Source organism: Ipomoea nil, unplaced genomic scaffold (genome assembly GCF_001879475.1).
Source record: "Ipomoea nil cultivar Tokyo-kokei standard unplaced genomic scaffold, Asagao_1.1 scaffold1096, whole genome shotgun sequence".
NCBI classification, from domain to species: Eukaryota; Viridiplantae; Streptophyta; class Magnoliopsida; order Solanales; family Convolvulaceae; genus Ipomoea; species Ipomoea nil.
The window spans coordinates 1,246,069-1,262,392 of NW_017617524.1; the positions used below are offsets into that span (position 1 = coordinate 1,246,069).

The following is a 16,324-nucleotide window of genomic DNA, read 5'->3' on the forward strand; positions in this document are numbered from 1 at the left end:
AATCTTGATGTTGGGAGATTCTTGATAATTATGGTGTTCTTGATGCTTACATGGGGATCTTGATGATTATTTGGAATTCTTGATGATTATGTGATGTTCTTGATAATTGTGTGTTGTTCTTGATGCTTATGCGTTATTCTTACCGAATCTTGTAATTAGAAGATGAACCGTATTCTTGTTGATATAAAAGTGATTAGAACCCTAGGTTGTATCGTATGATATTATTCTTGGTTTATCGGGTGGGGAAATCGCATGTTTGGGTGTTGATTATGTTTAGAAAAGCATGATAGGTTATGTGCCGTTCGTTTCTCGTATTTGATCCGTTAATTGTCTACGTGTTGTCGTTAATTGCGTTGTAAAGTGTCTAAGCATGGTTTCGGGTTCCACAACGGTTCCCGGGGCGAAATTATGTGATAAGAGTCAGTGGGGGGTAGGTGGGGGGGTGGGGACCCGCCACCTACCCACGGCCGGAAATAGTATATCCGGCAGCGGGCAACCGGCGGGCGGGCAGCTGCCCGCCGGCGACCCGCTGCCCGGAACAGTGAGTCCGGCGGGCAGCTGACGGGTGTCCCCCCACCCACCGGCTACCCGCTGGAAATTCCCCCAACTTGGGATCCCGGCTCCCCGTTTGATGTTCCCCCGTTCCCCGTGGTGTCCCAACGGACTCCGTTTATCGTGCCTATGTCTAGTTTGATGTTTCGGGTACCGTTCGTAGGTTTATGAGTCTATTATATTGCATGCTAGTTGAATTGGTATCCCGTTGACCTAGGTGGAAGAAGTATGAACCCCTTAGGACTATTCTTAGTAAGTGATGGATCTTGCATAGGTTTTGTTATACGTTTTCTCCCCCTTCCTAATGTGTAATGTGGGTTGCATGTGCTTGCTATGTGTTATGTGTGTGTTACCCCAATTCGGTTGCGATCGGATTGGTTATCCTGAGCTGCGGTTCAGAAGCTGGCTGCGGTCAGATTGATACTCTTGGGCTGCGGTCCACCGTTTGGTTGCGATCAAACGTTTCTATACGAGCTGCGGTTCGTCCTTTTTCCTGGCTGCGGTCAGATGACATTCTCTTGGGCTACGGTCCACTGTTTGGTTGCGATCAAACACTATGATGAGCTGCGGTTCATCGGTCGGTTGCGATCGACCCCTCCGTGTTGCTATACGGGGCAGGGTGCTGTGGGGCCGTGTCAGAGCTATATGCGCTGACCCTCATGTATGGGCATGCGATTGGTCCTGTGGCGCCAACAAAGTGTGTTATGTGTTGTGACATGGACGAGTTGTGATTACGAGTGTCTTGGGGGATGTGACTATGGGATTTATATCGGGGATTGTTCATGTTGGGTTATGATCATTGTTTATGCTTTGCCTTATCTGCCTTATCTGTTGTGAACTGCATATGCTCGTTATAACTGTGCTTGTGTCTAGCCTTATCTGTCGAGTCGTTCCCGGTTTTAAAGCTAGTGTTCATAGGATATATCTTCATGCTCAAAATGGTTTTCGTATATCTATATATATCTCTATATGTATTGTATTTCAACGCGTTGGAGTGGGTTACCAGCATCTCTCGCTGAACAGATATATTTGGCTTTCAGGCACAAAGGACTAGAGCACTGGAGCGCGCTAGAACTGGAGCGTAGAAGTAGAGTAGTTTCCCTTTCGGCCTGCATGCCATATTATGCATTGTGTTTCAATGGATATTAGTTAGACAGCCTGTGCACCTGGGTTCTCTAGCCCAGGTGTGGCATAGCACCCCGTACACTTATGATATACTTTGGGATGTAATGAGATATTACCTTTATTATATAAGCTTAAAATGTCTTGAAAATCTGGGGTGTTACAGTTGGTATCAGAGCCTAAGTTTGACCCTAGGAAGAAACTCGTAAGACCGGACTTTAGGACATTAGGCTTGAACTCTAGGTACTTAGGACGCGCGGTGAGATTGTGAAACCTACACATAACTTCCCTACACTTTACCCTTCCTCATTCAAAAACCCTTCCCCACTTATCACTTCATAAGAAATGCGTCAGACTCTAATTTAACGTTCTTATAAACACTGACCAGAAAGACGATAGCATGGCACCGAACAGAAGGCAATCAAGAACTCCAGAGCCCGCCACAGACGACCCCTTGACCCAAACCCTACGACAGCTGACACAAGTCGCACAGGCACTAAGTGACGCGGCCCTTCACAACAACAGGCCCCCACCACCTCCATCAAACGCAAACTCAGACGTCGCCCAACAAGTTTCAAATCACCGACCACCCACGTTTTCGGGAGAAGAGGATCCTGCGGTCCTGGAAGAATGGATCCGAACCCTTGACAAGATTTTTGGGGTAGTAGAATGCCCGGAGGAATGCCGCGTAGAGATAGCCTCATTCTACTTCGGGCACGAGGCCGATCTCTGGTGGATCCACGAGGGACCCACTTATCAACAAGAACCGGGGTTCAATTGGGAGGACCTCAAGACACGACTACGAGAGAGATTCTATCCAACCCACGTGATGGCATCCATGTACGAAGAGTTCCTTCATCTAAAACAAGGAACGGCCACCGTCGTAGAATACCATAAACGATTCCTCGAGCTGGCACGCTTCGCGCCAGAGCTAGTCCCCACCGAGGTAACCAAGATAGAGAGATTCGTGTCGGGCCTCAACTTCGAAGCTCGAAAGGCGCTAGTGGTAAGCAGACCTCGGACCCTCAACGAGGCTTACTCCAGTGCCGCGAATCTCTATCGAATCCAACTACTTCAACGCGGAGTTCAGGAACAAATACGAAGAAGAAACACCGGAAGTGGGGCACCGCCAGTGAAAAGAACGAGAAACGACACCGGCACAAGGACGAACAACCCGACCAACCAAAGACCGACCCTGGGAAACAACGAAGCTAATCCAGGAAGCTGCCCTTGCCCGAGATGCAACAAAAGCCATAGGGGCAAGGATTGCGCAGGCAACCCCTGGCGATGCTTCAACTGCGGAGAGGAGGGGCACAAGGCCTTCCAGTGCACTCGACCCCAAAGACCGCGCCCCGCCACCGTGGGCCAACACGGGGGCACCGGTCATCAAGGAAGTTACGGCGCTCCCGGAAAGGTATTCGTTATGAGCCACACTCAAGCCAACCTCGGAAGCGAAGAGGTCCCGGAAGATGGAAACCCAGTCCCGGAAGACGAGGACCATGCGGATCCCACAGAAGAAAATCCAGAAAACGAATTCTGTCTGGGATAAACCGTCACACCCCTTGTAACCACCCCCTCTTTTTGTCATAAAGACCACTTATTTAGCTTAGCTATTTCGAAAGTATTATGAATAAAGATTTTGATCGAATTTCAATTCCACTACGGGGTAAAGCACAAGTTATGCCATCAACCCAACCCTTTCCCCACTAAAGGACGAAACAAGGAAAGGGACAAAAATCATGCCATCAAGAAATGCCTAATGTCACCATTAAAAATTAAACCCTAGACCTCCTATTTACAAGTCCAAATCCCAACCACCAAGCCATGAGTGTTTCTTGAAACCACAAGGGAACACTCCCTTGATAAACCCCTCCAAATCCCTAAAACCCATAAAATCCCCAAATCATAAACCCTTCTCCTTCTTCCCCAAATCACCCAAACCCCCTCTTCCCCCTCTCTCTCACGCCCCTCCTAACCTTCACCGGCCGTCCCCGTAGAAGCGCCGCAACCACGCGACGCCGCCCAACCAAACGCCGCCGCCGGCCGACAAACGACCGCCAGCCCGCGACGCCGCGCCACCACCTGAAACCGGCCACCCCACTCCACCCGGTAGACGCCCAGCACCAGCCCGCTGCCACCACCATCCGGCATCACTCGAAGACTGCTGCTGCCCCACCTCGCCGGACCAGCATCGGAGCCAGCCGCCGCCGTCCCCTCCCTCTCGACAACACCACGCCGCCGCGCCACCGCCCCAGCTGGCCGCCTCCCGTCGCCCACGACGAACCCGGCAGCAACCCGCTGCCACGCAACACCAAAACGACACGGGGCTGTCGCCACTAGCACGCCGTCGCCTTCCCTCGCCAAATCGACGCCAGAAACGCTGCTCGCCGGCGTCTCCCGTGAAAACAAGCGAAAAAAACCGCTGCCGAAAAGCTCGCCGGAAAACCGCCGTCGCCGCCGTGCCGGAAAAAGGAGTCGCCGGGAAACGTCACCAACAAACGATCATCACCATGCCAAAGAAACCTCTCGGAATCCGCACCCCGGAGTGGAGCAATGCCGATTACACCGTAATCGGAGGTAAAGCACTCGAACCCGACCAATTCTCTCCGGAATTGGTTGACATGCTTAGACATCAAGGGCTCTTAGACACTTACCTTGCCATCAAAGGGGATACATACCCCGACTTGGTAAAAGAATTCTACCAACACCTTGTAGCCACCAAACGAGGTGACAAGGTAGAAATCACCACCAAGGTCCGTGACAAAGAAATTGTGCTTTCCGAGGGTCGTTTGGCCAAACTCTTGAAATTGACCACCACGGGTATGTCTAGCTATGACCGGAAAGGGTGGATTGACACCCCAACTACGGGGTACAAGGACTATCTCGGGTACTTACTCGGGAAAGGGGATGGATTTACCTCGGCCACTCAACCGAACCGAAAGTGGCTATCGGCGGAGCAAAAGATATTAGTTATGATTGTAACCGATAACCTCTTGCCCACCAATAACAAGAGCAAGGATGTGGGGAGCTTGGAGTGCACCTTTGCGTACCTCCTAAAACATAAAATCAAGTTCAACCTACCGGCCCTCATGCTAAAACACATGGAATTCTGTAAGACGAACAACCGACTTAGCCTACCCTACGGGATGATCCTAAGTTGGATCATGGAGAAAAAGGGGGTGGACCTAAGCCACACCGAGATCAAAACCGCCAATGGTATGGTTTTCAATGCCCAAAACCTTCGCCGCAACGACATCTACTACACCGAGGGAGGACACTATCTCACCCTCGAAGAAATTTGCCAAAAACCCGAGGAGGAACGTAGGGAATTGGTTGATCGATTGGACATCTCCAACAAAAAGCTCAAGCGAGCTATGCAAGATTGCGGAGGTACGGAGGGAAATGAGGGACAAGAGGAGGAAGACGGGCCTAACCCGTCAGTGCACCCACAGCCAGGAGGGAACCCGAGGGGACAAAACGAGGGTTCGGTCAACGAACGCATACTCGCTCAGCTCGACCGGCAGAATCAAATCATGGAAGAAGGGTTCTCATCCTTGATTCGCACCACACGCGCACTCGATCAAAGGGTAGCAGCGATCGAGGCCGCCTTGGGCACTCGCGGCGCATCCAGTTCCAGCGCAGGAAACCGAGGTACAACCGAAAAACTCTCTATCACAACACCATCAAAAGTTCAGCCTACCCCAAGCCAAGACAAACGTAAGGCCGCAACCCTAATCAGGAGGCCAAGGTACGAGGTGTCTAGGGGTGAAAGGATGGACTATAACACCGGGCTTCGGGGACGAAGCCCTTGTAAGGGGGGAGAGTGTAACACCCCGTGTTACGGCCCCTAAAACCATTTAATTAATTAAATCAATAGCCCAAGAGAAAGAATAAATCATAATGATTAATTAGGGAAAAAGGCCCACCATAGTCCATGGGCCCTCATATATAAACCCAACCCCTAAACCCAATCCTTAGTTCCAAAAGGAATAGAATTAGCGAGCCTATGATATTAGTTCCTAATTAGGACTCCTAAATATATAAATAGGGGACTTAGGAGGCACCTAGAACTTCCCACAAAAATAACGCCCCACCACCCCAAAAGAGCTCCAAGAATCCCCTTAGGAGAAATCAAGAAAGCAAGGAAGCTTAAAGAAAGATCCTTCATAGCCAAGGAATTAATTAAGGCTAAGAGGTAACCCATGTCTCAACAAAACCTATTTTCCTAGTTATGATTCCCCCTTAGGGTTTCCCCATATTATTGTGTATTAATGATTGGTGATGATTATTATTAATGATTGATATAATGATTCCATGAGGAATCTTGATAATCTTGATGTTGGGAGATTCTTGATAATTATGGTGTTCTTGATGCTTACATGGGGATCTTGATGATTATTTGGAATTCTTGATGATTATGTGATGTTCTTGATAATTGTGTGTTGTTCTAGATCCTTATGCGTTATTCTTACCGAATCTTGTAATTAGAAGACGAACCGTATTCTTGTTGATATAAAAGTGATTAGAACCCTAGGTTGTATCGTATGATATTATTCTTGGTTTATCGGGTGGGGAAATCGCATGTTTGGGTGTTGATTATGTTTAGAAAAGCATGATAGGTTATGTGCCGTTCGTTTCTCGTATTTGATCCGTTAATTGTCTACGTGTTGTCGTTAATTGCGTTGTAAAGTGTCTAAGCATGGTTTCGGGTTCCACAACGATTCCCGGGGCGAAATTATGTGATAAGAGTCAGTGGGGGGAAGGTGGGGGGGTGGGGACCCGCCACCTACCCACGGCCGGAAATAATATATCCGGCAGCGGGCAGCCGGCGGGCGGGCAGCTGCCCGCCGGCGACCCGCTGCCCGGAACAGTGAGTCCGGCGGGCAGCCGGCGGGTGGCCCCCCACCCACCGGCTACCCGCTGGAAATTCCCCCAACTTGGGATCCCGGCTTCCCCGTTTGATGTTCCCCCGTTCCCCGTGGTGTCCCAACGGACTCCGTTTATCGTGCCTATGTCTAGTTTGATGTTTCGGGTACCGTTCGTAGGTTTATGAGTCTATTATATTGCATGCTACTTGAATTGGTATCCCGTTAACCTAGGTGGAAGAAGTATGAACCCCTTAGGACTATTCTTAGTAAGTGATGGATCATGCATAGGTTTTGTTATACGTTTTCTCCCCCTTCCTAATGTGTAATGTGGGTTGCATGTGCTTGCTATGTGTTATGTGTGTGTTACCCCAATTCGGTTGCGATCGGATTGGTTATCCTGAGCTGCAGTTCAGAAGCTGGCTGCGGTCAGATTGATACTCTTGGGTTGCGGTCCACCGTTTGGTTGCGATCAAACGTTTCTATACGAGCTGCGGTTCGTCCTTTTTCCTGGCTGCGGTCAGATGACATTCTCTTGGGCTGCGGTCCACTTTTTGGTTGCGATCAAACACTATGATGAGCTGCGGTTCATCGGTCGGTTGCGATCGACCCCTCCGTGTTGCGATACGGGGCAGGGTGCTGCGGGGCCGTGTCAGAGCTATATGCGCTGACCATCATGTATGGGCATGCGATTGGTCCTGTGGCGCCAACAAAGTGTGTTATGTGTTGTGACATGGACGAGTTGTGATTACGAGTGTCTTGGGGGATGTGACTATGGGATTTATATTGGGGATTGTTCATGTTGGGTTATGATCATTGTTTATGCTTTGCCTTATCTGTTGTGAACTGCATATGCTCGTTATAACTGTACTTGTGTCTAGCCTTATCTGTCGAGTCGTTCCCGGTTTTAAAGCTAGTGTTCGTAGGATATATCTTCATGCTCAAAATGGTTTTCGTATATCTATATATATCTCTATATGTATTGTATTTCAACGCGTTGGAGTGGGTTACCAGCATCTCTCGCGGAACAAATATATTTGGCTTTCAGGCACAAAGGACTAGAGCACTGGAGCGCGCTAGAACTGGAGCGTAGAAGTAGAGTAGTTTCCCTTTCGGCCTGCGTGCCATATTATGCATTGTGTTTCAATGGATATTAGTTAGACAGCCTGTACACCTGGGTTCTCTAGCCCAGGAGTGGCATAGCACCGCGTACACTTATGATATACTTTGGGATGTAATGAGATATTACCTTTATTATATAAGCTTAAAATGTCTTGAAAATCTGGGGTGTTACATATATATATATATATATATATATATATATATATATATATATATATATATATATATATATATATATAACGCGTTGGAGTGGGTTACCAGCATTATTCGCTGAACAGATATATTTGGCTTTCAGGCACAGATGATTAGCTCCGGAGCGCGCTAGAGGACCCGAGGCTTAGATAGTTAGTTTCCTATTCGGCCTGCGTGTCATAATGATGTAATGACGTTGTTTGAGGATAATTAGATAGTTTAGCCTGTGCATCTGAGTTCTCCAGCTCAAGTGTGGCATACCATCACCAACACGTAATGTGTCGTTACCATTGTAGTCCTCTGAGAAGGAGAGAGTAGCGATGTCTGGAGTGGCATGATTGGTGGCACCTGTATCTGGAAGCCAAGTGTGGGAACCTTAAGGATCCAAAGGAGTTTCTTGATATATGACATTGGCTTGAGGATCCTTGGCACACTAAAGATGGCTTGTGGAAGTAGTATGACCTAACACATGACAAAGTTGACACTTGGGTTGCCAGTTATCGTTGCATCCACCGCCACCACGCCCGCTGCCGCCACCACCATGCGGCTGGCCGGTTTGGCCGCTGTTTTGACCGGAACCACGACCACCGTTACTGCGCCCAGAACCGCGGCCCTTCTGGTCGCCCTTTTGTGCCGTGAAAGCGGCCGGCGAGCCACCTCCAGGACCACCGCGCGTCATAAATTCCTCCACGACCAAGAGATCCGCAAGCTCTTGGAGAGTAATAGGCTGGTCGCGCACGTTGAGAGACGATATGAGACTCCTGAACTTTGGTCGTAACCCCCGAAGAACGTAATGTAATACCCACTACTTCAGAAATAAAGATATATCTATGTTATTAAATGAGGTCAACAAGTCAAAACTTATTAAAAGATGATATTGGGTAAATTACTAACTTGCCCCTCTTTATCCTTAAAGCTTAAGGAATTCCTTTTATCTTGGAAGAACATTTCATTTGAAAGAAGAAAAAGAAAATATTGGCTAGAGAGAGATAGGGGAGGGAAAACCTTGAAGCTTTGATCTCCATCTTCTTCAAGCTTAGGTCTCAAGTTATAGGGAGTATTCTAGGTGAGTTTGATCTCCATTTTTCATTCTTTTTTAGTTTGGTTTATCATTGGAACCCTAAGATTGATGTTTGAAAATATTAGGGATTTTGACGAGGAGTATTTGGGTGAGCTAAATAGCTAAGATTTGGATGTTTTAGGTAAGTGATTAACTCTTCTCTCCTTATTTTGCAAAACCCACAACTTATTATGGAATAATCTCCACTACTTTGAATACCCATTTTAGGGTTAGTATGAGTTAAAAATATTTTAGACTATGATATTTTTTTTTGGATTTGAAACGCTAAGCTGAAGTCTGGACTGGAAGTCATGTATTTTGAAGTTTGGACTAAAATTGTGTTTGGGTTTGTTGGAACTGTGTTTTCGGAATGAAGGTTAAGTTAAATTTCTGACTGAAATTATCATTATGTGTAGTGATGGTAAAATGGTTTATGGTTGTTGTGCTGGTGGTGGTTGGCCCAAAGTTCGATTTTGCTTGCTAATATGCCTTATGTTTGTTTTATACATGTAATATATGCTTATTAAATGAATTATTTATTTAAAGTGAGACTTGAACTCTTAACCTCATGCTTATTAATTTAAGTTCTTTCCAACTAAGGCATTTCAATCCCTTTGAAATTACTTTGGTTTAATAAACCATTCTATGATTTTTAAAGAGTTATGTACTAATAAAATTATTATTTTGAGAATGGTTTATAACTTGCATATTTCTTGGTTTGATAAACTTATTATCTATTTTGGAAATATGTACTTTGTTATGTGATTTTAAGGAAATGATTTTTGCTACATCGGCCTATTTGATTATAAGAACTATTTTGATTATTTGATCAAACTCATGAGGCAACCTACATTTTGTTGTTTGTTTTGTTTGGCTTGGAACGTTCCTAATTGCTCTTCTGAATCGTCGAGCTTGACTCATTCCGAATCGTCGAGTCTTTTGAATTATTTGTTGGAACGTTCCATCCGGCTTGTTCTGAGTCGTTGAGCCTGACTCATTCTGAATCGTCGAGTCTTTTTGGACCATTATACCGATAATGGCATGTGCCACAGAATATAATGGTGGTTGTAGGTTGCCAATGGGTTATATGTTAAGGAATGGTTTGTGCTTTTGAAAGTATTGTTTTATGAAATATTGTTGATGCCCGTGTAGCTAAAGTTTCTTGTTTTGTGAGCTTATGTATAGTATGATGGAGTATATTATGACTTCGATAGAGTTTAAAGATCAAGTTTTGCATCTAGTTATTACTCTAAAGCTTTTTGTATTATATTGGGGTTACTTGATCCGGGATTGAGAGGAGTACCACTTACTGAGCATTAGCTCATTATTTGTATTTTTTTTCCTAATGTTTCAGAGTAGTTAAGGACATGTGAATAGCACGAGCACAAGTGGTGGGGTCTTGAAGGTGACTCTTGAAACTAGGAGACTTACTCCTAGTATTGGTGCCTATCACAGACTTTTATTTATTTGGTTATTCTCTTTGACCCTTTGTATTTTTTGTAAACCATTGTGCTTGGTTTTGGTGCTTGTGATGCATTTTGGACACACTACTCTTGATTGTAAATATTTAATAGTGGATTTGATGAGTTTTTGAGAAGAACTAGTTGATTATATTTTGCCATTTTAGTTGTGGAATTATTATGTATTCAAGTGTTATTATGAAGGTTCCAAGAGGTATGTATGGTTAGGCTACGTATTGTTACAAGTCCTCATGTAACGATACGGCCGGGTCATGTCCTAGAAGTGGGGCGTGACATGTAAAGGTTTTGTTCTTTGAGTGTCATAGGTCAGTCGGCGAGAGCGAGCTCCTCCACCAAAACCCTAGCCTTGCTGATGTAGTCAGCTGCGAACATGTCTCCTTGATCAAGTGTCTGCAATTGTCCGAGTAGATTGAGACCCCGGGAGCGGGAAGACGACGCGAGCGCACCAACCACAGCAGTCTAGACAGCCCGACTGGTGCGGTGGCCGATGGCGTGAGGCATGACCTCATCGGAGAAGGCCGACATCAACATGGACAATAAGGCTTGGTCCTGCCAAACCCATGCACGATGCGCCGGATTGAGCTGCGCAGTTGCCGTATCATCGTCGTCGCCAGTTAGGGTGGTTGGAGGACATAGATTCGTTCCATCAACAAAACCAAGAAGATTGTGACCATCAAGAAAAGGAACAACTTGGGCTCTCCAAAACAGGAAGTTCTTGTAGGTCAACTTAATGCTGATGAAGTGGTGAGCGGTGGATAAATAATTAACCACCGACGTAGCGGAAGAGATAGGAGCATTAGAGACGGTCCGTTCAGAGGAATTAACAGATCCGTCTGCCATTGGAAAGAAAACTCTAGCTTAGCTGATACCAGATAAGAGCTAATAGAGTTGTGTATTGAATAATAATAATACAATGTACAGATTACATGTATATATAAGAAGGAAGTATCAGAGAGACTGAAATAGAGAATTATAATCAAACTCAAATACATAGAGTCTTAATACTTCCACAAAGAAGAGTACACAAGGGTATCTTTTGTATTAAATAAATTAAATTCTAATAGGGTATGAATAACTAATATCATGGAAATAGTCAATTCCATGAAAAACCTCATAATTTTGTAAAGGGAAAATGACACTTTTACACTCTGAATTATAGACTTATAGTATTTTTTTTTTTTTGCTGACTTATTTATGTATTCATATTTGCCCCCTCAATTATTTTAAAAGTGATAATTTTTTCCTCTTTGATGTTAAATGGACGACATTTTGACCCTTAAAATAATTATTTCTATTTGGGTATGAATAACTAATATCATGGAAGGATTACACCAAAAAAAAATATCACGGAAGGCATTGAGATGACTATTCAATGGCAATCAAAATAGCCAATTCCGTGAAAAAAAAGCTTGTAGTTTTATAAATGAACCATCTATTCCATTCTCGGTCTATTTCATAAACCAAACCCTACTTGAAGCTCATGATACTCATACTTCTTTTTAAAATTTTAAATTCTAATAAATATTATTAATATATAACAAATTAAATTATTATTTATAAAGATAACTCTATTACCATAAAACTTATTAACTATTTATTTTTATTTAAATATCTATAATAATCACTTATCATCCCATTTGAATTTCAAGAGTGCTGTTTTCTCATACATACACAAATTTCACTGTCACCATGCATTTCAACATTATCATTAATTACCGCTTTAAAAAAAAAGTATTAGTACGGTCAAGCTTAGCTTGACTTGAAATTAGATAGTTATAGTGGATTTTGAAACTTTTTGAAGATTTGTAGTATATACAAATTTTCGAATTTGCTAGTTAAAAAACATATGATCTTTCAATTGACTGGAGACTAGATTTTGATTAACTGTCCCAAATCAAATAAAATTAAGTCGTCCTAAAACCAGGACCATTATGATCATAACACATATAGTTTCAAGTTATTATTATTATAATAATAATAATTATTATTATTATATAGTAGAGCATACAAATGATATGAGTTCATGAAATTAAAAACAGTAAAATACAACATTGAAATTATTAATATTAAGTAATCCAAACAGCCATTAGGCATACTTCACATAACCACTTACATACATGCATTGACCTTAATCAGTTGAAACAATGAGTTTCTCCAATAAGGATTTAAATATAACGCTATTATTGTACTTAACAAAAAAATAATATAAGATACACCAAAACTGATGTAGAAAACCTCCATATCAACATTATTACTTTCTTCATCACTCGCACCATTAGTGTTAAATAGCAATGAAGATGATGGGTGCTCAGTCCTGTTACAAATGACTTGTAATGGTGGCCCACAGAGATAAGGATTGTCCTTGTAACTGCTTTCATTGAAGGTAGCAAATTGAGCTTTTGGTTCTGGTATGGCACCTGTTAAATTGTTGTGTGCAACACTAAAGAACTCCAATGAAGTGAGCTTCAATAAAGTGTTGGGAATTTTCCCACTCAACTTGTTGTAAGAAAGATCCATACTCTCAATATTATGTAACATTGAGAATGTTTCTGGAATTGTGCCAGAAAGGTTGTTATGTGACAAGTTTAATGCACGAATCTCTGTTAAATCTCCAAACTGAAAAGGAATTTCACCAATTAGCTTATTATTTGAGAGATCGATTCCAGACATATATGTGAGTGGGACTCCTCTATAGTAGTATAAATTTCCTTTTGTTGTAAATCCCACCTCTGAAGGAATGCCATACGTTGGAAAATCAATGATATTTGTTCTAAATTTCCGTGCAGGATCCCTGTAAAATTCGAAAGATCCAGCAAAAACAGGTTCAGATTTTTTATCAGTAGCCTCTAAGCTCAACTTACTCAAACAATGGGGGATCCGACCAATTAGTCGATTACTAGATAAATCCAACATACTTAGTCTCTTAAGCTGACATACTTGCATGGGAATCGTACCTTCAAATTGATTTCCTTTGAGGCTAAGAATGCTCAATTTGGAGATGCTACCTATCCATTCTGGAATTTTTCCAACAAAATCATTATAACTTAAATCAAGTATGACCAAGGGACTGTTATTAAAGAATGCATGTGTGAGATCACCTCCAAGGTGATTTTTACTAAAACCAACATATTGTATGATGGGTGGATTAAGGCAGGATGGAATCAACCCTGTTAAGTTATTCTCTGATAAGTCTAAAACAGAGAGACTTTCAAGGTAACAAAACTCTACAGGGATGGAACCTTTGAGATGATTCTTGGACAAACTGAGTTGTTCTAAATTTGTCATATGACCCATCCGTCTTGGAATTTCTCCAGAAATTTTGTTGTCACTAATATCCAAAATCCGCCATAATGGGATATTAGAAACGCTATCCGATATGGTGCCGGTGAAATTGTTACCATCAAGATACAAGTACTCAAGTGAAGATAAGCACGCAAATTCTTGTACTATCTCTCCTTGCAGCTTATTATTTGACAGTTTGAGAGACATCACTGAGGATAAACCTATCAACACCTCCTTTGGAATATTTCCAGTCAATGAATTGTTTGACAAGTCCAAAAATTTCAAATCTTTCAATTTTCCAAGATTGGAAGGTATTCGACCCTCAAAAAAGTTATAAGAGAGGTTCAATGCATAAACATTTGGAAAGGATGAACTTAAGTTGTTAGGAATCTCTCCACATAACTTGTTGTCGGAGACACCGATTATCCCCATGTTAGTGTTACGATGTGAAGGTAACTTAAAGATTCCTGTGAGAGCATTGGAATTCATTAGAAAACAAATGAGTTTCGTGTTGTTTTGTAGCAACCAGCTGGGAAGTTCTCCCTCCAAATTGTTTTTGGAGATCTCAAAAACCTTCAGATTATGCTGGTATTGAAGAAATGTTGGCAACTTTAGAAGGCCGATGCAATTTGACATAGAAAAGAGTTCAAGTTGGAACTTAGGGACCCAACTTTGTGACTCAATTTCTGTAATCACCTTATTTCCATCAGCGTTAATGCCTCTAAGCTTTGTATGATTAGCAAAAAACCTGAATGAGCTTGGGACTTCAAAGGAAGTACTCGAAATTAATAGATATTTGAGTGACTTGAGTGTTGAAAGCGGAGACAAACCAATGTTTCCGGTAAGGCGATTTTGAGAGAAATCAATCAAATCAAGAGATGATAAATTTTTCAAACATGGTGGAAGTGTTCCCTCCAATTGAGTTTCACTAAACCAAAGCTCTTGGAGGCTCCTTAGTTCACACCAACCTATAATGATGTAATCACAAAAATTTTAAGTTACAAAAGTGAAATGACATACACTAAATTAGTTATTAAGGAGTGTATGGTTATAGCCATAAAAGGAATAACAATTGATAAGAAACGATAATTTTACCTTTATTAGGTAATGTACTTCTCAATTGTGCTCCATTCGCTGATAATACTTTGAGCGAGTTCATTGGTCCAATGTTTTGAAGGAAGTCCTTATGTAGGTAAGAGTAGTCGAGAGATAACTCTTCTAGCATGCTTAGATTTCTCAATGCTTAAATGCCACATACACATAAAACAAAATTAGACAAAAGAAATGGTGTGAGCAGAATGCAAGTAAGATGAGTACATCTTTCATTTTCCTCACCATGAATTGCATCAATGCTTGTAATGTTGTTGTAATCTAATTCGAGGCTCTTAATGGATGGAAGTGTTGCCAAAGACTGTAATAGCTTTGTCATGTTACACTTGATGATGCTTCTTAAGTGCAACTGGAGATGATGACTGCTGTTTTTAATTTGACTTGATGCTCCTAATTCCACATTACAAAATATAAAAGGTTAAGTAAAAGATATATGTTAGGAAAAAATATAATAATTATGTAAAACTAATTGACCTGAAAGGCTTGTAGAGGTCTCAAAGTCCTCAAATGAACTATAACTCAAATCTAAGTCCTCCAAACTGCTCATCAAAGCATTTATATCTGCAGAAAAAGTTGAAGGGTAAATGATTCACGTTGTAGATCGGCAAATATTAATTGAAGATAGAGATTGAATGAAGGAACCTTGTACGTGCAGTGTTCCGTGAAAATTATTTTCTCTCAAACTCAGAAATTTAAGTGAAGGGAACTCTTTAAGTGACTTGAAGATGCTGCTATTAAACCTATTGTTGTCCAAACTCAATCTCTCCAATTTCATTAATCTTCTTCCATCTGTACAAAAACTTAAGTTAGACAACTTATGCTATGATTATGCTATTTGGAAGGTTGTGATTTCGAGCTTCAGTGGAGGCGTTATTAGCTCTTTGTGTTTCAGTAGGTTGAGAAAGTATATGAACAGATACTACAATGTAATAGAGCTAGTAGCATTCAAAAAAAAAAAAAAATGCTATGATTATTCCAAGAATTATTTAACAACATTTATCAATACTTTTTTTTTCAATAATATCGACCTTCAAAATTAATTCAATAAAAAAAAAATTAAGGATATACGTCATAGATAAGGATAACCAATATAAGTAAAATTGCTCTCAGATCACTTCACTGTAAAACTTAATTAGATAAAACTAATTGACCTACCTGAAAAGTTTGCAAAGGTCTCAAGGTCCTCAATATAATTGTTATCCAAATATAATGCCCCAAGATTGCTTAAGCCATTTATGTCTGTAGAATAATTAAGTTGGAAGGCAAATCATTCACATTTTACGTTGGAAAATAATTGAAGGTATAATATGAAGCAATTGCTGTTATATATGCAGGGAAGGAGCCAGAAATTCGATTGAGTGGGGGAGGGGGGGGGGGCGAAGAAGTAGTACGAATTCAGAAATTTTTTCCAGTAAAAGCGAAACATTAAAACAAAAGAGATAATTTAAAAAATAAATAAATAAATTACCTAAGATTTTTTTTATATAATCATTACTTAAAAAATATAGTTGTAAATATTGTTAGATATGTGCGAAAAA

General features: G+C 41.9%; 1 protein-coding gene and 1 long non-coding RNA gene across 2 annotated transcripts in view; one reads left to right on the plus strand and one right to left on the minus strand.

Annotated features, from left to right (window-relative positions):
- LOC109183041 (LRR receptor-like serine/threonine-protein kinase GSO1) overlaps window positions 1–15,934 on the minus strand; it is a 60,315-nt gene extending 44,381 nt beyond the window's left edge. Inside the window, exons 1-2 of the mRNA XM_019333257.1 lie at window positions 15,748–15,934; window positions 15,429–15,603 (exon numbers count right to left, since the gene is read on the minus strand). Coding sequence (XP_019188802.1) covers window positions 15,429–15,561 — 133 coding nt within the window. The 5' untranslated portion in view covers window positions 15,562–15,603; window positions 15,748–15,934. The remainder of the gene's footprint in view (window positions 1–15,428; window positions 15,604–15,747) is intronic.
- On the plus strand, window positions 8,873–10,348 carry LOC109183081. The gene is made up of 3 exons (XR_002054491.1): window positions 8,873–8,919; window positions 9,000–9,055; window positions 10,268–10,348. It is a non-coding gene; the product is annotated as an uncharacterized LOC109183081 (long non-coding RNA).
- Window positions 15,935–16,324: the final 390 nt, after the last annotated feature.